This window comes from Pongo abelii, chromosome 19 (genome assembly GCF_028885655.2).
Source record: "Pongo abelii isolate AG06213 chromosome 19, NHGRI_mPonAbe1-v2.0_pri, whole genome shotgun sequence".
NCBI classification, from domain to species: Eukaryota; Metazoa; Chordata; class Mammalia; order Primates; family Hominidae; genus Pongo; species Pongo abelii.
In genome coordinates, this window is record NC_072004.2 from 96,379,925 (window position 1) to 96,401,089 (window position 21,165).

The 21,165-nt window shown below is 53.3% G+C and overlaps 1 protein-coding gene across 6 annotated transcripts in view; it reads left to right on the forward strand.

Annotated features, from left to right (window-relative positions):
- RPTOR (regulatory associated protein of MTOR complex 1) overlaps nucleotides 1-21,165 on the forward strand; it is a 415,958-nt gene that overhangs the window by 363,873 nt on the left and 30,920 nt on the right. For 5 of the 6 annotated variants that reach the window (XM_024235062.3, XM_054535892.2, XM_054535893.2 and 2 more), the window contains 3 exons: nucleotides 7,553-7,656; nucleotides 9,521-9,704; nucleotides 11,350-11,460. In XM_024235062.3, the coding sequence (XP_024090830.1) occupies nucleotides 7,553-7,656; nucleotides 9,521-9,704; nucleotides 11,350-11,460 (399 nt within the window). The remainder of the gene's footprint in view (nucleotides 1-7,552; nucleotides 7,657-9,520; nucleotides 9,705-11,349; nucleotides 11,461-21,165) is intronic. The other variant, XM_024235063.3, reaches the window with a different exon arrangement.

Genomic DNA, 21,165 nt, shown 5'->3' on the forward strand with positions numbered 1-21,165 from the left:
GAGGGCAGTTTGGCACTGGCCTGCAGGTGCCCCTCGGCACAATCAGCCTGGGTGTTATGGATGATGGCAGGAGGCAGACAGGGTCCTGGGCAGAAAGGGGCGGGTCCCCAGTGAAGTGCCACCTTCAAGCCAGGGACAGCCTGAAGCCTGGGGGCTGGGCGGATGGACCAGAATGGGAACTTTTGGTGCTTTTTCCAAGCCTGCCCATGGCTGTCCGTGAATCAGTCAGCACATATTTCCTCCCCTTTGAAGCCCATAAAAACCCTGGACTCAGCCAGACTCGAGGAAACGATGGTATAACCTGCCTTCAGAAAGGAGCTACCCATGCCGGGGTCTCCTCTCTGCTGAGAGCTGAGCAGATGTCAGGAAAACCAGCTGCGGAGAGGAGCTACCCACTCCAGGGTCTCCTCTTTGCTGAGAGCTGAGCAGATGTCAGGAAAACCAGCTGCGGAGAGTTGCTACATAGTCCAAGGTCTCCTCTCTGCTGAGAGCTGAGCAGACGTCGGGAAAACCAGCTGCGGAGAGGAGCTACCCACTCCAGGGTCTCCTCTCCCTGAGAGCTGAGCAGACTTGGGGAAAACCAGCTGCGGAGAGGAGTTACCCACTCCAGGGTCTCTTTTCTGCTGAGAGCAGAACACTCATCAGGACAGTCTGCCTCCGGAGAGGAGCTACCAACTGTGGGTCTCCTCTGAGCTGTTCTGTTGCTCACTAAAGCTCCTCTTCAGCTTGCTCAACCTCCACTTGTCCATGTACCTCATTCTTCCTGGACGCAGGACAAGAACTTGGGACCCGCCAAATGGCAGGGCTACAAGAGCTATAACACAAACAGGGCTGAAACATGCCCCTTGCTTGCCACTTTGCAGACGACAAGAAGGAGAGAAGAGAAAAGGAGAGAAGAGCTGCAGCCCTTCAGGGAACCTAGACCTAGGAGCTCCCCGAGATAAGGCTGTGATGCCATCTCTGGGGCTCTGCAGTTCCTGGCGTCTCCAAGCTTCCAGGTGCCACCACATTCCCCAGTGCCAGGTGTTGAAGCTGCTTGTAGTACACCTGGCCCAGCCGCAGCCTTGCAGGGAGCAGGCACCCATGCCAGTGCCTAGAGCTGCCCACCCCCGTGCAGCCAGCATGCGTGGCTGCGCACAGTGGCTGGACCCCACATTCACTCTCACACCCCTCGCCACTCTGCGCCTGGCTTGCCTTTGGCAGGTGTGAGATGCGGGCCAGCAGTGTGAGCCAAGCGCAGCCTGCCAGGCTGAATGGGCATAACAATCCCAGTGGGCCCAAGTAAAAACTCAGGCAAAGGCGTCACCAGCCACAGAGGTTTCTGGCTGGCAAAGCAACACCCCAAGGATCCCATGACATTTTGATCTACTTATAAAATGAAGACCTAAGTCACTGATAAAGAAAATAAACATTGGCTAGGTGCAGTGGCTCACACCTGTAATCCCAGCACTTTGGGAGGCCAAGGCGGGCGGATCACTTGAGGCCAGGAGTTCCAGACCAGCCTGGCTAAGAGTCTCTACTAAAAATACAAAAATTAGCTGGGTGTGGTGATGCACTCCTGTAGTCCCAGCTACTCAGGAAGCTGAGGCACAAGAATTGCTCGAACCCAGGAGACGGAGATTGTGGTGAGCTGAGATCACACCACTGCACTCCAGCCTGGGCAACAGAGCGAGACTCTTATCTGAAAAAAATAAAAGAAAGAGAGTGAAAATAAAGACTGAGATACCCAGGAAAGCATATTCGCATATTCCAAAGCACCAAACATCCTAAGCCTGACGGCTGGCTTCATGCTTTCATAGCATGAGTTACTTATGGATAGGTTTCTTTTTTTTTTTTTTTTTTGAGACTGAGTCTCACTATGTCACCCAGGCTAGAGTGCAGTGGCGCAATCTCAGCTCACTGCAACCTCCATCTCCCAGGTTCAAGCGATTCTGCTGCCTCGGCTTCCCACGTAGCTGGGATTACAGTCGCGCGCTACCATGCCCAGCTAATTTTTGTATTTTTAGTAGAGACATGGTTTCACCATGTTGGCCAGGTTGGTCTTGAACTCCCAACCTCAAGTGATCCACCTGCCTCGGCCTCCCAAAGTGCTGGGATTACAGGCGTGAGCCACTGCACCCGGCCATGGATACATTTCTTTTAAAATCACATTGTCATGCCAGAATTTTCTCTCCTCCTACTTGACAGCATCTCTTAGAACCCAGAGAGCCCGGTCTGTTTCTCCCTACCCTCTGTTCTCTCAAGCTGCCTGAATCGTAAGGATTTCTTAATTCAGCATGTTTGCAATTAGCCTCTAGACCAAAGTAGTTCTGCACTTGCTAAAATTGTCTTTACCTCTGAAATTCTCTGAAATTTCTCTTCCAGTGATCTCAGCCGATCTGCATATAGATATTCTGATTTCTTTTTAACCTCGTCAAACGGCATCTCCTTAACTGAGACAGACAGTTCTCTGTTGCCGCCGTGATCCCTCCCTCTAGAACCGCAACTCTCTGAAGCCATCGGGCTCTCTCCCAGCTCAGGGCCCCTCCGGGAATCGTGAGCTCTACGTCCAGCCCCTGAAGGCTGTGCTGCCCATCCCATCCCTGCCTGGTTTCAGCGGTGGCCTGCTGCGTGGAAGTGTCCGACTGCCTCTCCCACCAAGCCACGGGTGTGCACACCCTCTGCGTCCTCAGCGAGCGTTCGCCTCACCTGTCTTAGTTCCAGCACCTCCACCCAAAGGAGGGATGCTCAGAACAGTGGGATGAGCCGCCCCAGGAATGTGGCATGCCAGCAGCACTAATGAATGTGAACAGCCTGGACACATGTCACATCTACGGCTTGAAAGCTTTTCATGCGCATGCTCGTTCCCCTCACTGCAGACCTGGGGAATGAGGGCAGCATGAGCCTGCACTAGCATAGCTACAGAATCAGACGTGGCCCTGCCTTAGAGCCACGCTGCCCAGTGCTGGCCCGTGGGCCCCTGCCCAGCTGCAGCAGAAGCGCCCCTGGATCGCCCATCCAGATGGAGATGCCCTGTTCCCCTGCGGAGATGCAGACTCCAGGCTCTGGGGTGGCAGCCGGGAATCTGTTCTCAGTGAGACAGTACTGTGCAGCTGCAGGCAGCGGCTGCCCCACGAGCACCCTCGCAGGGGTCATAGCCACGAGGCACTAGGTTGGCTCTTGGAGCCTGGGGCTCCTTCAGGCAGGTACAGCACCAGCTTTGCCCTGAGCCCCATTCTAGCTCTGCTAGCTTTCAGCCAGTTACTTCATGCCTCTCAGCTTGCATTTCTCCATCTATAAAACTTAAAACTGGGATCATTGTACGACCCCCACCCCCTAGGGCTGTGGTATGAAAGGCAGAGCCCTGTCCCTGTGCCGCCCAGGTGCAGCAGGGGCTCCATACAGCGAGCTGCATCGTCAGCACTCGTGTCTGTGTCCTGTGCCGCCCGGGTGCAGAGGGGGCTCCATACAGCGAGCTGCATCGTCAGCACTCGTGTCTGTGTCCTGTACCGCCCGGGTGCAAAGAGGGCTCCATACAGCAAGCTGCATCGTCAGCACTCGTGTCTATGTCGCCATCAGCTCCTCGGCCATCTCACGATCCTCTGTGGAAAAGGGGCCACAGCAACTCCAGAACCTCCCGAGCCTTCCCACACACCCGGGTCTGAGGAGGGAAGGAGCTGGTGGGCTGAGACACCTCGGCCTCCACTGATGCAGATTTCTCTTCCCACAGCGCCTAGGACTGAGGGCACGTGGCCCCAAGTGAAATTCCTTAAGGCTTCCTTTGTAACTAATGGGCAGCTAGTTAAGAGTCACCATGTTGCTTTAATGGAATAATACCTAGGACTTACTTTTCCAAAAGAAGAGTTCGTAGGATTTATCTAGGAAACGCAGTGTGCAGAAAAATGACTTGAAGAAATAGCAGCACACGCTTTTGCAGGGGTTTCTTCTCCCCCACCAAGCAGCCAGCGGCCTCTGCGCTATTCTTAGCCCAAAAGTGCCTCTGGATAATCCTCTGGGAATCCCTTTTTAAGAGTTTCTCACACATGAATCCAGATCCTTGATATAAAATTAACAGGAACATTTCTGAAATACTCCACTTCCTCCCAAGATAGAGCAGCCAGAAGCTGACACTGGCATCCGCAGCCCTGACTGTCAAGATCCAGGGGGAAAATTCACTGTCCAAGTCTCTGAAATGTACGGTATTTTTATCTGCATTGGATCAGACTCCCCCGTGTCCTTGTGAGGTGGCGCTCCCGGAACAGGAGACAGGGTGGGTCTCATTCCAGTCCCCGCTTCACCAGCTGCAACAGGCAGGGGTGGATAAAAGACACCTGCAACTCCATCTTCAAAGAGTGTTTATGTGTACACTGGCCCGAAAGAGTGTCTGTGCTGAGAATTCGACTGTTAGCAAAGTCGTATTTGCCACCGCTGAAGGTTGGCTTGGGGAGTGGAAGAAAGGCCCTGTCTTGTAGCCGTGACCTTGACCCTCTTACAGCTGCCATCCTCTCTGGACTCAGACCTCTCTAGAGGGCGTGTTTGCACACGCTTGACCTCTGCAGGCTGCGAGTGAGCCGGGGCTCTGGGGCTGTACATGCTGAGAAGGGCACCGTGTCCTTGAGGCAGGCCTGGGCCCACTGAGGCTGTGCGGGCCGCACTCAGCCCTCCAGTTTGCATCTCCAAACCCAGCCTCTGCCAGCACTGTGCCTTCTCTGTTCGCCCTTCCTGGTGCTGCGCTCTCTAAAATGGTGGCAGGGACCAGCAGAAAGGACTCTCCCTGGTCCTCTGCCTCTGCCTCTGCCTCAGCCAGCTCTGCAGCTCCTGCTCTCTGAGTACCCTGTCCTCACGCCAACACCGCAGGCAGGCAGGTCTGCCAGGTCACCTCTGAGGGATGCGCTGCTCATGTTCAGTCTTGGCCCCACACCAGCACAATCAACGCTGAGTAAATGTTTATTGAACAAATAGGAAGTGCAGGGCTAAAGAAAGCTCCCTCCAGGCCAACGCCCTGTGGTCACTACACTAATGGCAGGGGTGGGGGGGCCCCGAGCCAGGTGTGTGTCCGTCTCTCACGAGATTTCCAGAAGTGGTGGGAAAGTAGTTTTGTGACAGCAGCCACAGGTACAAGCCATGTGAAAGCAGGATGGTGTCATCTTATAACCCCAGGGGCTGCGAGAATTCATGCCGAGGCCCGGATCAGTTCCCTGACTGGAAGAGTGGGCGGAGCAGAGGGTTCGTCACCACGGCTCCCACGCGGTACTCCCGCGGGCGCTTCCGTTGCAGGGTGGCAGGGCGGGAGCTGCACAGACCCCAGGCAGCTGAGCGGGACGCCCCAGGGCTCCTGAGTCAGCGGCCCCAGCCCAGCAGCGCCTAGAGCCTTTGTGCTCCATGAGCGTCTGAGCATGTGTGGGTTTTGCTGAAGGCTTCATTTCAGCTCCAGAAGTTTTCTGTCTTCCCCGTCACCTCCCACTGTTTTTCCAGACATTTTGAGAAGGCACATATAAGGTTCAGAGTCGAAAACTTGCTTTTCTCTTTTTAGACTTTTGAAGGGATCATATGTCTGGCAGTTTCTGTGGGGTGGTTGTATGTGTCTAGGGCTGGCCGAATAGTTTAATACCAAAACAAAACAAGCTCAGAAAGAACATGTATTACTCTTGTCATTTAAAAAATAGGAACGTTGCTTAAAGACAAGTTATGGTTCCATTTTCTTGCTATTTGCATTTTGAAGGAAAAGACAATCTGGGAAGCGTCGACGTTACATGAGTGAAGACTTCAGGATCGTTTTGTTTTCCTTGGTGTTCTGTTGGCTGAATTGCAAGTTCAAGGCTCCTAACTTCTAAGTGAATAATTAAAAGCGTGAGACAGTGCAGGCTCCACGCAGATGTGGACCCCCAGGACGGGGTTCTGTCTGGCTGGATGTGAGACAGTGCAGGCTCCACGCAGATGTGGACCCCCAGGACGGGGTTCTGTCTGGCTGGATGTGAGACAGTGCAGGCTCCACGCAGATGTGGACCCCCAGGACGGGGTTCTGTCTGGCTGGAGCGCAGCCTGGGATGGGCCGGCACTCAGGGAACGGCTTGTGCCTGCGGGATCAGTGGGCACCTTCACGGAGCAGCTGGCCCCATCCTCCTGACACAGATGGGGTTGCCCCAGCACCATCAGGCCCTTCTGAATGCACACAGCCTCTGGAGTCCGGAACCCAGCACAATCAGGCCCCTTCTGAATGCGCACAGCCTCTGGAGTCCAGAACCCAGAGGGACCTACGTTCCCCAGACTGAGCAGTGCACTCAGAACAAAACCGCCCCGAAGCACCTGGGCCCTCACAAGGCCATGTCGGTGGCCGGGCAGCGCACGCCCTGCCTTGCGTGGTTTCTCACGGCTGCTCACTAACGCTGACAGCTGGTCTCCAGATCCACAGAAAACCCTGCTTAAAAAAATCAAAACAAAACCACTTCCCTCCTGAATGCTGGGGCTCAAGCTGGCACCAATCTTTTTCTGTGATAGAATTTCAAGCCCTGCAGGTGTCTGTGGCAGGAGGCTCTCAGAGCCCAGGGTCTCGGCTTCATCCACAGACGGCTGTGTTGAAGGGGTGGTTTGGAGCCTCATGCTGCCCACTAGGCTGTGCCAGCTGTGCACCACCCACCCTGCTCCCCATCCCCGGGAGCAGCTGTCCCTTCCCCCTGCCAGTGCACCCCTCCCCAGGGCAGGTTTCAGCCATGTCTGCCCTGGAGATGAAGGTTCCCCGTCCATGCAGTGCGCCTGGCACCACCTGTGTGCGCCCGTGGGGAAGGATGACCGCAGCCCCTCGGCCAGGAGGAAGTTAAGGGCGGTCTTGAGTTCCAGGCCCCATCACAGCCCAGGCAGCAGAGCCCATTTTGCCGCTGGAGAGAGCCCAAGCCCCCTGCAGTCATTCCCTGACAGTGTCTGTGGCCTCCTGAGGAACACAGGGGTGTAAACAGTGGCCTGCTTGGAGGCCTGAGGCTGCTGGTGGCTTTCCACCCCGTGCCCACCGGCCAGGTCCTGGGTGGATGAAGCACTCCCTGACCCTCCACGAATGCCACTGTCACCCGGCTCTGGAAAGAGCATGGCTGGTGGATTCTTCCCGGGCCTCAAGTCACAGCCTCTGACCCGAGAGCTGAGGTGTTGGGGAGAATTGGACTCAAGGCTGGGACGGTGTGGAGGCCCAGCCTCAGGCAAGGGGGAGGACACTGAGGCCGCCGGGAGCCGCCCTTCTGGCAGAGAAGGTGAGGAGGGTGTGCCGTTGTCCGTCTCAGAGGCTTCAGGCCCTGACCCCTCAGGAGCCTCAGGCATAGCTTCCTCCCCAGACATCCCAGCTCACACGGCCACGCCAGCGCTCGCCCAGCGGATGCGTGTCCTCCAAGAGTAAAGAATGCCACTTGAGCTTCAGGATTGCCTTTGGGGGGAATCCAGCTGGGGCCTTCCATTGGTGTTGGTGCTTCCTCGGCCAAAGGACTTTTCTGTGATTCTGAAGCGGCTCCACACCAGCCTCTGCTTTGTGTGGCAGCTTCCGCGGAGCGCGTCCCATCTAACCTTCACACCCCCATGCCTTTGCCCCTAGGCCACCGTGAACGCCCGGCCGCAGCGCGTCCTGGACACCTCCTCCCTCACACAGTCAGCCCCCGCCAGCCCCACCAACAAGGGTGTGCACATCCACCAGGCGGGGTAAGTGCTGCCCACTCAGCCTGCAGGTCCATGGTGGTGACTGGGGCCCTACGGACTGAGCTCTTCCTGAGCCAGCCTCCCCCCGGCCTCCTTCCCCGCCCTGTCTGGGCTTCGTCTCCTCCCCCCGCTAACGGGCGCTCTCTCCCTCTCCCTCCCGGACACCCCAGTACCCGCCTGATCTCGTCTCCTCCCCCCACTAACGGGCACTCTTTGCCTCTCCCTCCCGGACACCCCAGTACCCGCCTGATCTCGTCTCCTCCCCCCACTAACGGGCACTCTTTCCCTCTCCCTCCCGGACACCCCAGTACCCGCCTGATCTCGTCTCCTCCCCCTACTAACGGGCACTCTCTCCCTCTTCCTCCCGGACACCCCAGTACCCGCCTGATCTCGTCTCCTCCCCCCGCTAACGGGCGCTCTCTCCCTCTCCCTCCCGGACACCCCAGTACCCGCCTGATCTCGTCTCCCCCCTCTCTAACGGGCGTTCTCTCTCCCTCTCCCTCCCGGACACCCCAGTACCCGCCTGATCTCGTCTCCTCCCTCTCTAACGGGCTTTCTCTCTCCCTCACCTTCCCGGACACCCCAGTACCCGCCTGATCTCGTCTCCCCCCTCTCTAACGGGCGCTCTCTCTCCCTCTCCCTCCCGGATACCCCAGTACCTGCCTGATCTCGTCTCCCCCCTCTCTAACGGGCGCTCTCTCTCCCTCTCCCTCCCGGATACCCCAGTACCTGCCTAATCTCGTCTCCTCCCCCTTCTCTAACGGGCTTTCTCTCTCCCTCTCCCTCCCGGACACCCCAGTACCCGCCTGATCTCGTCTCCTCCCCTCTCTCTTAACGGGCGTTCTCTCTCCCTCTCCCTCCCGGACACCCCAGTACCCGCCTGATCTCGTCTCCCCCCTCTCTAAACGGGCGCTCTCTCTCCCTCACCTTCCCGGACACCCCAGTACCCGCCTGATCTCGTCTCCTCCCCCCTCTCTAATGGGCGCTCTCTCTCCCTCTCCCTCCCGGACACCCCAGTACCCACCTGATCTCGTCTCCCCCCTCTCTAACGGGCGCTCTCTCTCCCTCTCCCTCCCGGATACCCCAGTACCTGCCTGATCTCGTCTCCTCCCCCCTTCTCTAACGGGCTTTCTCTCTCCCTCTCCCTCCCGGACACCCCAGTACCCGCCTGATCTCGTCTCCCCCCTCTCTAAACGGGCGCTCTCTCTCCCTCACCTTCCCGGACACCCCAGTACCCGCCTGATCTCGTCTCCCCCCTCTCTAACGGGCGTTCTCTCTCCTTCTCCCTCCCGGACACCCCAGTACCCGCCTGATCTCATCTCCTCCCCCCTCTCTTAACGGGCTGTCTCTCCCTCTCCCTCCCGGACACCCCGGTACCCGCCTGATCTGAGCCCTGCCTTGAGCTCCCCCCTATCTTAAGGAACCCTTCATGTGCACATCGTCTCAGCAAAAGTTGAACTAAGCCTGGTCTCTGTGGCCTTTCAGAGTTTGTAAGAGGGGATCTAGATCTCCAAATGGGTAACCAACAGGTGTTTGCACCTCAGGACGTGGCACTGCTGTGCGCTGAGCTCGCACATCCCAGCCCACTCGACTCTGAGCTGGGTTCGTCCTGTCCGTACCGCCTCCCAGGGCACTGGAGTTCAATAAGGGACAACCCTGCCCCCTGCCAGGCGGGCAACCGAGCAGCGTGGACTTGGCACCAGCAGCTGGGGTTTGGGAGCCATGATGGCGTGCCGGGCAACTGAGGACACCCCGGGCCCTAGTGGCACCTGGGAGGGCGCAGGTGGCCCAGGAAGTTGTTCCATGTTCCCTCTCGAAGCCCCAGACTCTGCAGAGGATGCAGTGTTTGTTTTTCTCCCAATGGCAGGGGCTCCCCTCCGGCGTCCAGCACCAGCAGCTCCAGCCTGACCAACGACGTGGCCAAGCAGCCGGTCAGCCGAGACTTGCCTCCCGGCCGGCCGGGCACCACAGGCCCCACGGGGGCACAGTACACCCCCCACTCCCACCAGTTCCCCCGGACACGGAAGATGTTCGACAAGGGCCCAGAGCAGGTACGGAGGCCCAGCTGCCTCGTGATCTGGACGCTGAGAGCGTTGCTTCTCAGATGGGGGCTCATGGCCTCAGCCTCAGGCTGCTTACATCACCATGGGACGGGGCGGGACCCGCCTTGCCGTCCTGGGTCTGTGGGCCACTCTCTGCCTTTGCAGACCCGGGCGCTGGCCCTCGCTCGTGCACCCCTCTGCCTGCACTCTTTAGGAGTACTGTCGGGTGTGACCCAGTTCTCTGCCCTTGGTTCTGGGTTCACCATTCCGGGCAGCTTCCATGTAACGGAACAGGAGCATGCAGTTACCTGCCTCTGCCCTTCCTGGGCACACAGCACTCTGCGTCCCCTCGGGGGCAGCTGCACTGCAGAGCATTTGTTCTGAATGTGTTGTCTTTTCTGTGAATATCCAAGTATGCCGCATAAATAGGTACACTCTCTTTGCCTGTAACTACGTTGAAAAAGATATTTCTGGAGAGAGGAATGTGTGCTTTGTTTTGCCGGGGTTATGAGAGCGGTGTGAGGCGGCAGCTGGTCCAGAGACCTCGGCTGTCTCGTCCAGGCGCTGCCACTTTGTCAGTTGAGGGCACCAGGGCTCAAGAAGATGGTTCAGGGCGCACCCAGCACACCCAGCTGCTCTGGGTGCTGACAGCATGATCAGCTCAGCAATGAGTGGGGTCCGGGGCTCTCTTGGTAATCAGTGATTTTAAAAGAAGTTAGCAGCCGCCTTGCAGGGCGCCTTGGAGCAGGAGCGGCGATGTTGGGGTAGAAGAGCTGTCACGGCAAGAGCGGGCAGGTACCCACAGGTGCAGCTCAGCCCCAGCCCACCCGCACTTTCCGTGTCTCGGCAGAGGAGGAGCGAGAATCACCACCGAGCCCCAAGTGCAGGGTCAGCCTCCTGGCCAGGCCCTGGGGAGCAACGCTACCGGCACACGCAGCTCACCCACCTGACCCCCCGGGGTGGGGGGGATGCACCTCTCACTGCACCTGCCCTGGGATCATGGGGAGCTCCCTGTGCCAAGACACAGCGTGAGAGATGCCAGCAGTCCACATGGCATGGCACAGGAGACCCCTGGTGCCCAGCCTCACTGCACAAACACACACAGACTCTGACAGGCCGCCATAGGTTCCACAACAGGAAACACCCAAAGCTCAGTCCTCCTCAGCTCCACATCCTCTTTCTCCAGTGGCTGGGAGCCCCAGCCGGCCTGCACAGCTGTGCGCTCTATCCAGGCCACTTCACACGGGAGTCCCCGCTCTCAGCCTGGTGTCATGGGGCCATCACAGGAGCTGTCCTGGAACCAAGCGGCAGAGGCTTTTTGGGGGTTGATAAACCAGCACACATGGACGCACGTGGCACTGTCTGAACAGTCAGCTAGAATTGACTTGGGAGCTGTGCTGGGTCGGCCCTGGGGATGGTGGGACCGACGTGGCTCACACTTCACAGCCTGGGCCCCTCAATCCCTGGCCAGACGTTCAAGGGTTCTCGGTCACCAGGATACGGAAGTGAGTAGAGTACAGAAGTGCCGTCCTTAGGGGCAGCCCGGTACTCCCGGCAATGCCTTTGTCCCCAGCTGGAGCTCTTTTGAGCTCAGGAGTGGCATGACTGACTGGTGTTTCTTTTTCCTTCCAACCCTCCTGCTTAAACCCTGAAGACTGCAGACGACGCAGACGATGCTGCTGGACACAAAAGTTTCATCTCCGCCACGGTGCAGACGGGGTTCTGCGACTGGAGCGCCCGCTATTTTGCCCAGCCTGTCATGAAGGTGCGCCTGGGGCATGGGGTTCAGAGTAGAGTCCTAGCGAACGTGTGTCTGTCCCACTTCTTTGAGCATAAACGCTCAAGGCTTGTGGCTGTGGGAGCATCCCATTGTGGTTGTGGTTGTGGTTGTGGTGTTCACGGTTAAGGTAGAACCGCAAAAGAAACAGACTTCACTTACCTTCCTGTCGCCAAACAAAAAGAAAACCTGCCTCGCCGGAGCTTCCCAGTGTGACAGGTGTCACTTTACCTTAACTGACAGAGTCACTACAGGCCTTCCCACTCCCTCACAGTGAGGATCACGTGAGGCCCATCCTAAGGCCGCGCTTCGGCGGCCCAGAGGTCTGGGGACTGTTAGACCAAGCCTGCTGCAGCCAATCCCAGCACATTTGGGGTTACACCACAAGACCGTCTCTGAGGCTCAACCCTGACACAGCCCTAACACGCGCCGTGCGCTGTGGTCGTGGTGACTCTGTCCCTGCGGGCTGGGGCAGGGCGGCGGCTCTCGGCCTCTTCGAGGAATGGGGCGGGAGCTGCTTTGTCAGCACAGTCCCAGTGCTCATCTTTCTGCCAAGGCCCATCAGGGACTCGTGGAGATTTTCTATAAATCTAAAGCACATTCTGAGCAAACCTTCCTCTTCCCTCATATATAATTGAAAGCTGAAACTCTCAGCTTCTTCTCGATTGTATATCAAGCTTGCGTCTTAGTCATCTCTGTGAATGGTATTTGGACCCCATGGCAGCTCAGCCCCTGTGGTCCTGTGCTCATAGTGAATGCTGATTTCTGTTCATAAAAACACAGACCCATCAGGCAGCCCCTGAGGCAGGCAAGCCATGAAGCTTGAACTACTGAGCCCCTTTACTGCAAAGAGAGAAGAGTTCGCCTCCCACTTCTCAAATGAACCTGGGTGGACAGTGGCCTGGCTGTTCTAGAAAGCGTCTTGCCAGGAAGCATCAAACACCTTAAATAGCCATTCCCTTTGACCCAGTCATGGCTCTGCTAAAATACTGTCTTGAGAAAATAATCAGAGATATAGATGACTTCTGTGTTGTTTATAAGAATGAAAATTGAGATTCACTTAAATGTCCACAGAGGGTGAATAGTTAAAAAGTTATGAAATATTTGATGAGATATTATTGGAGCTACTGAAAAGTTAAACATTAAAAATAGTGTCCTAAGGAAGCGCTCATGACAACATTCCTTAAAAAGAAGAAATGCAGACCAAGAAGCCAGATTTACAGAACAATCATAGCTGTGCTTCCCATGCACAGACACAGATGTGCATACGACGGAGACCAGAAGAGCCCGCTCCTAACTAGAGATTCGCAAATGGCGCCACCCACGACGGCACTGAATTGGGCTTCTTTTGTGCCTCTTCTACAGTTTCTACACTAAGCGTGAAGCACCTTTAGAGTCGGGGGAAAAGAATTAAAGAAACAAACCTCAGGAGATCATTGAAGCTGGTGGATTCAGTCCTAGTCAGAAGCCCCTCACCAGGCCCACCTGCCTGCCGGGCTCACCGCTGCTTACCTGCGGGTGGCATGAGGGTGGCGTCCCCTCCGGGCTCACCGCTGCTTACCTGCGGGTGGCATGAGGGTGGCGTCTCCTCCGGGCTCACCGCTGCTTACCTGCGGGTGGCATGAGGGTGGCGTCCCCTCCGGGCTCACCGCTGCTTACCTGCGGGTGGCATGAGGGTGGCGTGCCCTGCAGACAGAGGGAAGTGCCCCTTCCCATCACCGGGCTTCTGGTTAGGAAAGGAGAGCGTACACAAATCCTGGAATTGGATGCAGGAAGCAGGAGCCACCCGAACTCTGAGTGAGCCAGAGCTGGGAGGTGGCTGGACGCTGTGCCGGGGGTGCCAGGCTGTCCTCTAGAACTGCGGCCCGGTCTGTTGAAAAGTCAATGGAATTTAGTCTAATATTAACAAGCTTGGTGTCCTTGATGCGGTCTCGTGCTTAAGGCAGACAAGGTCAGGCGACTAAGAAACCCAGATGGTCTGGTCTTCCCTCTTGCTGGGATGGCAATGGCTGTACATGATGGTAATTTCTTGGTGTGATAATGAGAGGCTTTTCTTGAAGTCCTTGAAAAATGCCTATTCTCAGTCATCTATCCTATGATGAAAGAGGAATGGCATAGTTAATCCAAAACTCATTGCTCTTAAACTTAAAAATGAATTTGACTTTTCCCCAAAGGATTTGCTTTCCTTTCCTAAGCATTTTTAAGTACACAGCAGCTGATTGATTGCAGGAGGAAGTTCCCCAGAGGCATGTGGAAGGCCGTGTGTGTGTGTATGTGTGTGTGTGTGTCTGTCTCTGTCTGTCTCTGTGTGTGTGTGTGTGTGTCTGTGTGATGTGTGTGTGTATCTCGTGTGTGTGTCTGTGTGTGTTTGTCTATTTGTTCCAGTGTGTGCAAGCCCCAAGCCAGCATCTCCTCTCCCTTTCTTCAGATTAGCAGCCCCTCCTCCGCCTGCCCTCATCTCCTCCATTTGCACATCTGAGAATTCCCGCCCGCACGGAGGAGCTGGAGGGTGTCAGCCTTGTGGTCTGGCCCTGCCGGCAGGTCCTGCAGTGTGGACACTGCAGAGGAGATGAGTCCAAGGGGATCCATGTAGGAGCTGCCGTCACCCAGGAGGTTGATCGGGAAACGGTTGCTGAATGAGTGAACGATTGTCTTCCTCTGCCCCTGCCAAGTATTTGAAAACAAATGCTCACTTGGTTGTCATTGAAACAATAGGCTCTGGGTGTCATGATGGAAAAGAGCACTGTGTTGTGGTCGGCGTCGTCTGTAACTCCTGATAGCAACTGCAGTCTTAGGAGCGTCTTTAACCTTAGAGACCTTTTCCAAACTTTAGAAGAGGAAGCAGGAAATGTTTTATCTTGTTTTAAAAAAAATTTGTTTTCCTACTTTTTCTAGGTGGTATTCATAAAGGTATTCTTTTACTGATTTAATTCATCATCTAACGACATTTGTGTAACGAGCTGCATTAGGAACTTTTTGTTATTAGCCTGCTTCCCATGTAAACTAAAAACAGCTCTAAGGCTAGGATTGAACCTAAAAAAGAACAGAAGAACTGCAAACCCGAAACTGCTTCAAGGTATATAAGAAACTAAAATAGTTACCAGGTCACAAAATAATGACCAGTTTACACCCACATGCAACTAGTGATTAGCAGGATGAGCAACCGAAGACACCGTGGTAAGGACAGTGTCTGCTGACTTTTTTTATTAGTTCACCGTCAGATTTCTTACAGATCCGTATGACTAGAAAGAGCCGTGTTCTGTCTGTGGCTCACCTCTGATTGGTGAAGCAACCTCCTTTCTTCCCATGTTGGTTTATGGAGCTCGTGTCTGCATTAGAAACCACAAAAGAATATTAAAAATGGTCTGTCATGTGCTTAAGAAAGAAAAAGATGTATTGAATTGTGTTCTGATTACAAAAGTAATACGACCTTTTTCTTCTCTCAGTTGGAAAGTTTCAAAAATTGATTCTATCCAGAGAATCAATCCCTACAAGGCTGTAGGGGATGTGAACTCTCAGACCCTGTTGGCGGGTGGGTACAGTACTCCCTTTGCTTAGGGCAATTAAGCAGTAACTGTCAGAATTAGAAACGGGTATACCTGCAAAGCCAGCAGTCCTGCTAGGAGGCATATATTCTTAAAAGCCACTAATGTATATGTCCATGAAATGATTCTGCCCAGAGATGTTCATGATAACATGATTTGTAATAGGAAAAAGTTGAAAAGAATCACTTAGTAGGAGAGTTAATTTAAAATGATGGATCCATGGGCTAGAATACTATACAGCCATTAAAATTCTTTAAGTTGTATCTTTCTATGAGGACTTGGTTGGATGTCCTTGATCCAAAAGGTAAAATAATCAAATTGTACAAAATGCTTACACAAGCTCTGTGCTTCTGTAGACTGGAACAAGCACGGGAGGAGGCTTGGCCAGTTACACAGCAGGCTGGCCACACAGTGACTTCTAGAAGGTGGAGTTGGAGCCAGGCAAGGGGACTGTTCTTTTTTTCATCATATGCTTCTGGGTGATTTGAATTTTTTAGAAAGAACAGTTATTAGTTTTGCAATTTAAAACAGACTAAAATACCATTTTTAATTATAAAAAGCTTTAAGAGTCGATACACTGTTGGGAGGCATCACACGCAGAGCCCAGTTTATTTCTCACAGCCCTTAAAGCTACAGTGGGGATTTCCGTTTGGCGGCTCCGCAGAGCCTGGGGATCTTGTTTTGCCCTGAGAGCATCCGCTTCTCTAGGGTGGATGCGGAACCTGCGCTGCCCGTCATCAGATCTGCGGCTGTGCAGCTGGGGTTTCAGTGCACCATTAGAAACTCAGGCAGTGAAGAAGCAACTTGAGATGGCCACAGTCCCCACGCAGGGTTCCCTCCCAGCACTGGAGAAGCGACTTGAGATGGCCACAGTCCCCACGCAGGGTTCCCTCCCAGCACTGGGGTTGCCCTGCCTGCACGGCTTCTGGTCCCACTTTTCTCACTATGCAATGAACATTGAGCATCCTGTCACAGATTCTCCCACAAAAATGACTTTTTCTGTTTTGTTTTGTTTTACTTCTCTGAGAATGACACTCTGTGTGACATTCTTTATACAAACCTGCAGCAGGCAGAGCCTGAGAAGTCCCCTTGTGCCACCCTCAGCTCAGCTCATCCTCGGCTCATCCCTGGCTCATCCCTGGCTCATCCCCGGCTCATCCTCAGCTCAGCTCATCCCCAGCTCAGCCTCAGCTCATCCCCAGCTCATCCCCAGCTCATTCGCAGCTCATGCCCAGCTCATCCCCAGCTCATCCCCAGCTCATCCCCAGCTCAGCCTCAGCTCATCTCCAGCTCATCTCCAGCTCATCCCCAGCTCATCCCCAGCTCATTCCCAGCTCATCCCCAGCTCATCCTCAGCTCATCCCCAGCTCATCCTCAGCTCATCCCCAGCTCATCCCCAGCTCAACTCATCCCGAGCTCATCCCCAGCTTATCCCCAGCTCATCCTCAGCTAATCCTCAGCTCAGCTCATCCCCAGCCCATCCTCAGCTCATCCCCAGCTCAGCTCAGCCAGCCTCAGCTCATCCCCAGCTCATCCCCAGCTCATCTTCAGCTCATCCTCCGCTCATCCTCAGCTCATCCTTAGCTCAACTCATCCTCTTCTCATCCCCCACTCATCCTCAGCTCATCCTCAGCTCATCCTCAGCTCAGCTCATCCCCAGTTCATCCACAGTTCATCCCCAGTTCATCCCCAGCTCATCCTAAGCTCAGCTCATCCTCAGCTCAGCTCATCCTCAGCTCATCCTCAGCTCATCCTCAGCTCATCCCCAGCTCATCCCCAGCTCATCCCCGGCTCATTCCCAGCTCATCCCCAGCTCATCCTCAGCTTATCCCCAGCTCATCCCCAGCTCATCCTCAGCTCATCCCCAGCTCAGGTCACCCTCAGCTCATCCCCAGCTCAGCTCACCCTTAGCTCATCCTCAGCTCACCCTCAGCTCACCCTCAGCTCATCCTCAGCTCATCCCCAGCTCATCCCAGGTCATCCCCAGCTCATCCCCAGCTCATCCTCAGCTCATCCTCAGCTTATCCACTTCAGTCTGCTGTGGGCTTCACCCGCCTCAGGAGGACAGCTGGCTCCACCCCAGCTGCAGCTTCTAAAATGGGTGCTTCCTGTTCTTTCCTGGAAAGTTCAGAAGGAAAGCAAAGGGATAGGTCGATTCCCCTCCAGGAAGACCAGAATAGAATAAGTCGTTGGTTTTGGATGGAAGCTGCGTGAAGAACGCACTTGGTGGGTGGAAGTGGGAGACGTAGCTTCTCTGACTTTGTTTCCACTCAGCCACCACCAGCTGGACTCTGGTGCTCGCAGTCTCCGAGGCAGCAGGACAGCTTCCTCCCACAGCCGGGCAGGGGCCGTGCAGTGCCACTCTGCTCACCTTTCTCCACGCTTGGCCATAGTGCCAGCACCTGTCTGGTAAATTACTGCTGCGTGTTAAACAGTCAGGGGTCAGGTTTATCAGCCAAGACAGACAGGCTTGTTTTAGAGAACATTGTGATTATTCAGTGTTGTTTAAATTAAATACGTGGTTATTCTAACCGTGCGTTCTTAGAGAGTTTCATCCTGGTTTTGCTTGGCTGCATGTGCAAAGAGTCCTGTGGGCAGTTCCTTCGGCCTCAAGCATATTGGAAACATTGCTCTGGCAAAAGCCCCAGCCTGGTTCCACCTCCGCCTGCAGACAGCTGGAAAGAGCACCACTCCCACCTTGGAAATAAGAAAAGGGCAGAAAAGCTATAAAATTCTAACTTTTCCTGAACCCATCAGAGAGCTGAGGTGGCAGGGGAAGTGAGGTGCCCAGCAGGGAAGGGAAGAGGTGCCTCCAAGGAGAGCCGGGCCATGAGCGCCAGTTTCCTGCAGCAGAGCAGAAGGGGCCAGCGGGGAGAAACGCTCACCTGAAATTGGCAGTGGTTTGTGCAAGGCTGAACGTGGGCCAGTGGAGAATCTCGAACCTTCGGGAGCCACAGGCTGCACAGGCCATGGATGTCCACTGGGCCCCCACCCAGAAGATTGAGGTGGGACACGAGAAGAGCCTCTCAGAGGTGTGGGCCTGCAGCAGGCTCTCCTGTGCTGCTCCCCACAGAACATAACCTGCAGCTCCTGATGAAAGGCAGCAAACCCTGTCGCCCCCAGAGCACAGGCAAAGACCCACTGCTACAGAAGAACTGCAAAAGAAAACCTTCCGTCTCCAGCAGGGCGAGGACCTGCCACATGTGGCACACCACAGGGAGCAGGACAGAGTCACTAAGAAGGCTCCGCCCTGAGACCCAGAGACATAGGCCCTGCCTCAGTCAGAGTCTGGGCCAAAGCAACAGAGAGCCCTTCGGACCCCTCCAACAGGCCAGCAGGCTCCAGGCAACAGGCACAGCAGTCGAGCTGTAGCAGAGGCACAAGAGCATAGAGAGAGAAGCCCCCCAAGGTGCAGACACACGAGGAAAGACAAAAACCAAGGGAGGGTGGGGTGGGAACTCTGGCAAAAACCCTCCAGAAACCCAGGCCCTGCTTTAAGCACGAGGTAGTGTGAGAGGAATCTGACGCTGGCCATGTGCTGAGTTTCACCATAGCAACAGTAAAATCCAAGCCCATTTCATTGCCTTGCTGGATTGACTGAACTCTCTAACAGTCTAGTAATAGAGGCATACCCATTTCCAGGCATGCATATATATATATATATACACACACACACCTTAGCCTCTGCTGTTCTACACCTGAAGTCTGGAATTCATTCAAAAATTAGGAGAGGCTGGGCATGGTGGCTCACACCTGTAATCCCAGCACTTTGGAAGGCCAAGACAAGAGGATCACTTGAGCCCAGGAGTTCAAGATCAGCCTGGGCAACACAGCCGGACCTCGTGTCTACTAAAAAGAACAAAGGAAAAGTATGAGATGCCCCCAAAAATATAAGACAAACACACCTGCCATCAAGAGACAAAGCAGAGAAAGACTCCAGGGCAACCCAGATATTGGAACTATCAGAGATGGAGTGGAAATAACCAAGATTAATATGACCTAAAGGCATTAATGGCAAAGGTAGACAACAAACATGAACAGATGAGGGATTTCAGCAGAGAGTTGGAGACTAAGAAAGAGTCAAGTGAATGCCCCCCAGAGGCTTATCTGTGACCTCAAATAGCCAAGGAAAAAAATCAGTGAATTTAAAGACAGATCTATAGAAAGTACCCAAAATGAAACACAGAGATTACAAAGAGTGGGAAAAAAACAAACAGGATTGCAGTTCATCTGAGAGCTTCAGGACAGTATGAAGCAGTCCAACATCTAACCACAGATCCAGCAAAGATCCCAAATCATGGTATATACAGACACACACGTGCACGTGCACACACATATACACACACAGCTGGACACATATCTAAGCCACCACAAACCAAAGATAAAGAGAAAACCTTGAAGACCTCTGGAGCAAAAAGACACATTACTTACGGGGAACAAGGACAAGAATCACCACAGACTTCTCATTAGAAACTGTGTAAGACAGAGATAGTCCAGTAATATCTTTAAAGTGCTGAAAGAAACTGTCAACCTAGAATTCTGTACACACAAAAATATCTTTCCCAAAAGAAGATAACAAGACAAACATATCCTCTCTTGCCACTTGTCTTCAGCACTGAACTGGAAATTATAGCCAGGGAAGTTAGGCAAGCAAAAGAAATAAAACATATCATATTGGAAAGAAGAACAAAGCCATCTCTGTTCACAGATGACATGATCCTGAATATTGAAAGTCACTCAAAAGCCATTTTAATAGAGTATCAGAACTTAAAAACCAATGCAGCAGTATTGTACCTACAAGCTCAATATCCAGTAACCATTTGTATCAGATTCCCCTACACTAGTAATGAAAACCCTAAAAATGCAATCAAGAAAACACTTTCATTTACAATCATAGCAAAAAAAATAAAATGCTTAGGAATAAACTTAGCAAAAGAAATGTAAGACTTGTACTGAAACATTATTGAATGATACTAAAGAAGACTTAAATAAAGGGAAATAAATCACACATTCATAGGTCAGAAGACTAACATTAAGTTGGCAGAACTCCCCCAAATAGCTCTACAGATTCAGCACCATCCTTGGCAGCCTTTTTTGCAAAAATTGACAAGCTGATACTAAAATTTGTATGGCAATATAAGGGACCCAGAATAACAAAAGAAAAATGTAAAAGACAAACATATTGAACAACTCATGCTTCCTGATTTCAAAACTTACTACATAGCTGCACTAATTAAGACACCATGGCATTGGCTTAAGAGCAGACATATAGGTCAATGGACTTGAATTGAGAGCCCAGAAATATACCTTCCGTCACTGCTTTATGCCTATAAACTCTACAATTAAGGTGAGATAGACAAATTCCTTGGAAGAGATTACTATCCAGCGTCATTTGATAGCAAAGAGATAACCTGAATAGTTCCTGTCTGTTAAAGAAAATGAAGTTCTCTTACTTTGTTTTGTTTGAGATGGGGTCTCATTCTGTTGCCCAGGCTGGGGTTCAGCGGTGCGATACCCTCCATCACCACTTTATGTCCATAAACTCTAAAATTTAGATGAAATAGACAAATTCCTTGGAAGAGATTACTACCAAACATCATTCAATAGCAAAGAGATAACCTGAATAGTTCCTGTCTATTAAAGGAAATGAAGTTTTCTTGCTTTCTTTTGTTTGAGATGGGGTCTCATTCTGTTGCCCAGGCTGGGGTGCAGCAGTGCAATAACCTTCCATCACTACTTTATGTCCATAAACTCTAAAATTTAGATGAAATAGACAAATTCCTTGGAAGAGATTACTACCAAACGTCATTCAATAGCAAAGAGATAACCTGAATAGTTCCTGTCTATTAAAGAAAATGAAGTTTTCTTGTTTTGTTTTGTTTGAGATGGGGTCTCATTCTGTTGCCCAGGCTGGGGCTCAGCGGTGCGATCATTTCTCTTTGCAACCTCGGTTTCCTGGACTCAAGAGACCCTCCCACCTCTTCCTCCCCCGGAGCTGGGACTACAGGCACGCACCACCCGACAGAGCAAATTTTGAAATTGTTTACAGAGATGGGGACTCGCTATGTTGCTCAGACTGGTCTCAAACTTCTGGGCTCAAGCAGCCACCTCAGCCTCCCAAAGTGCTGGGATTATGGACGTGAGCCAC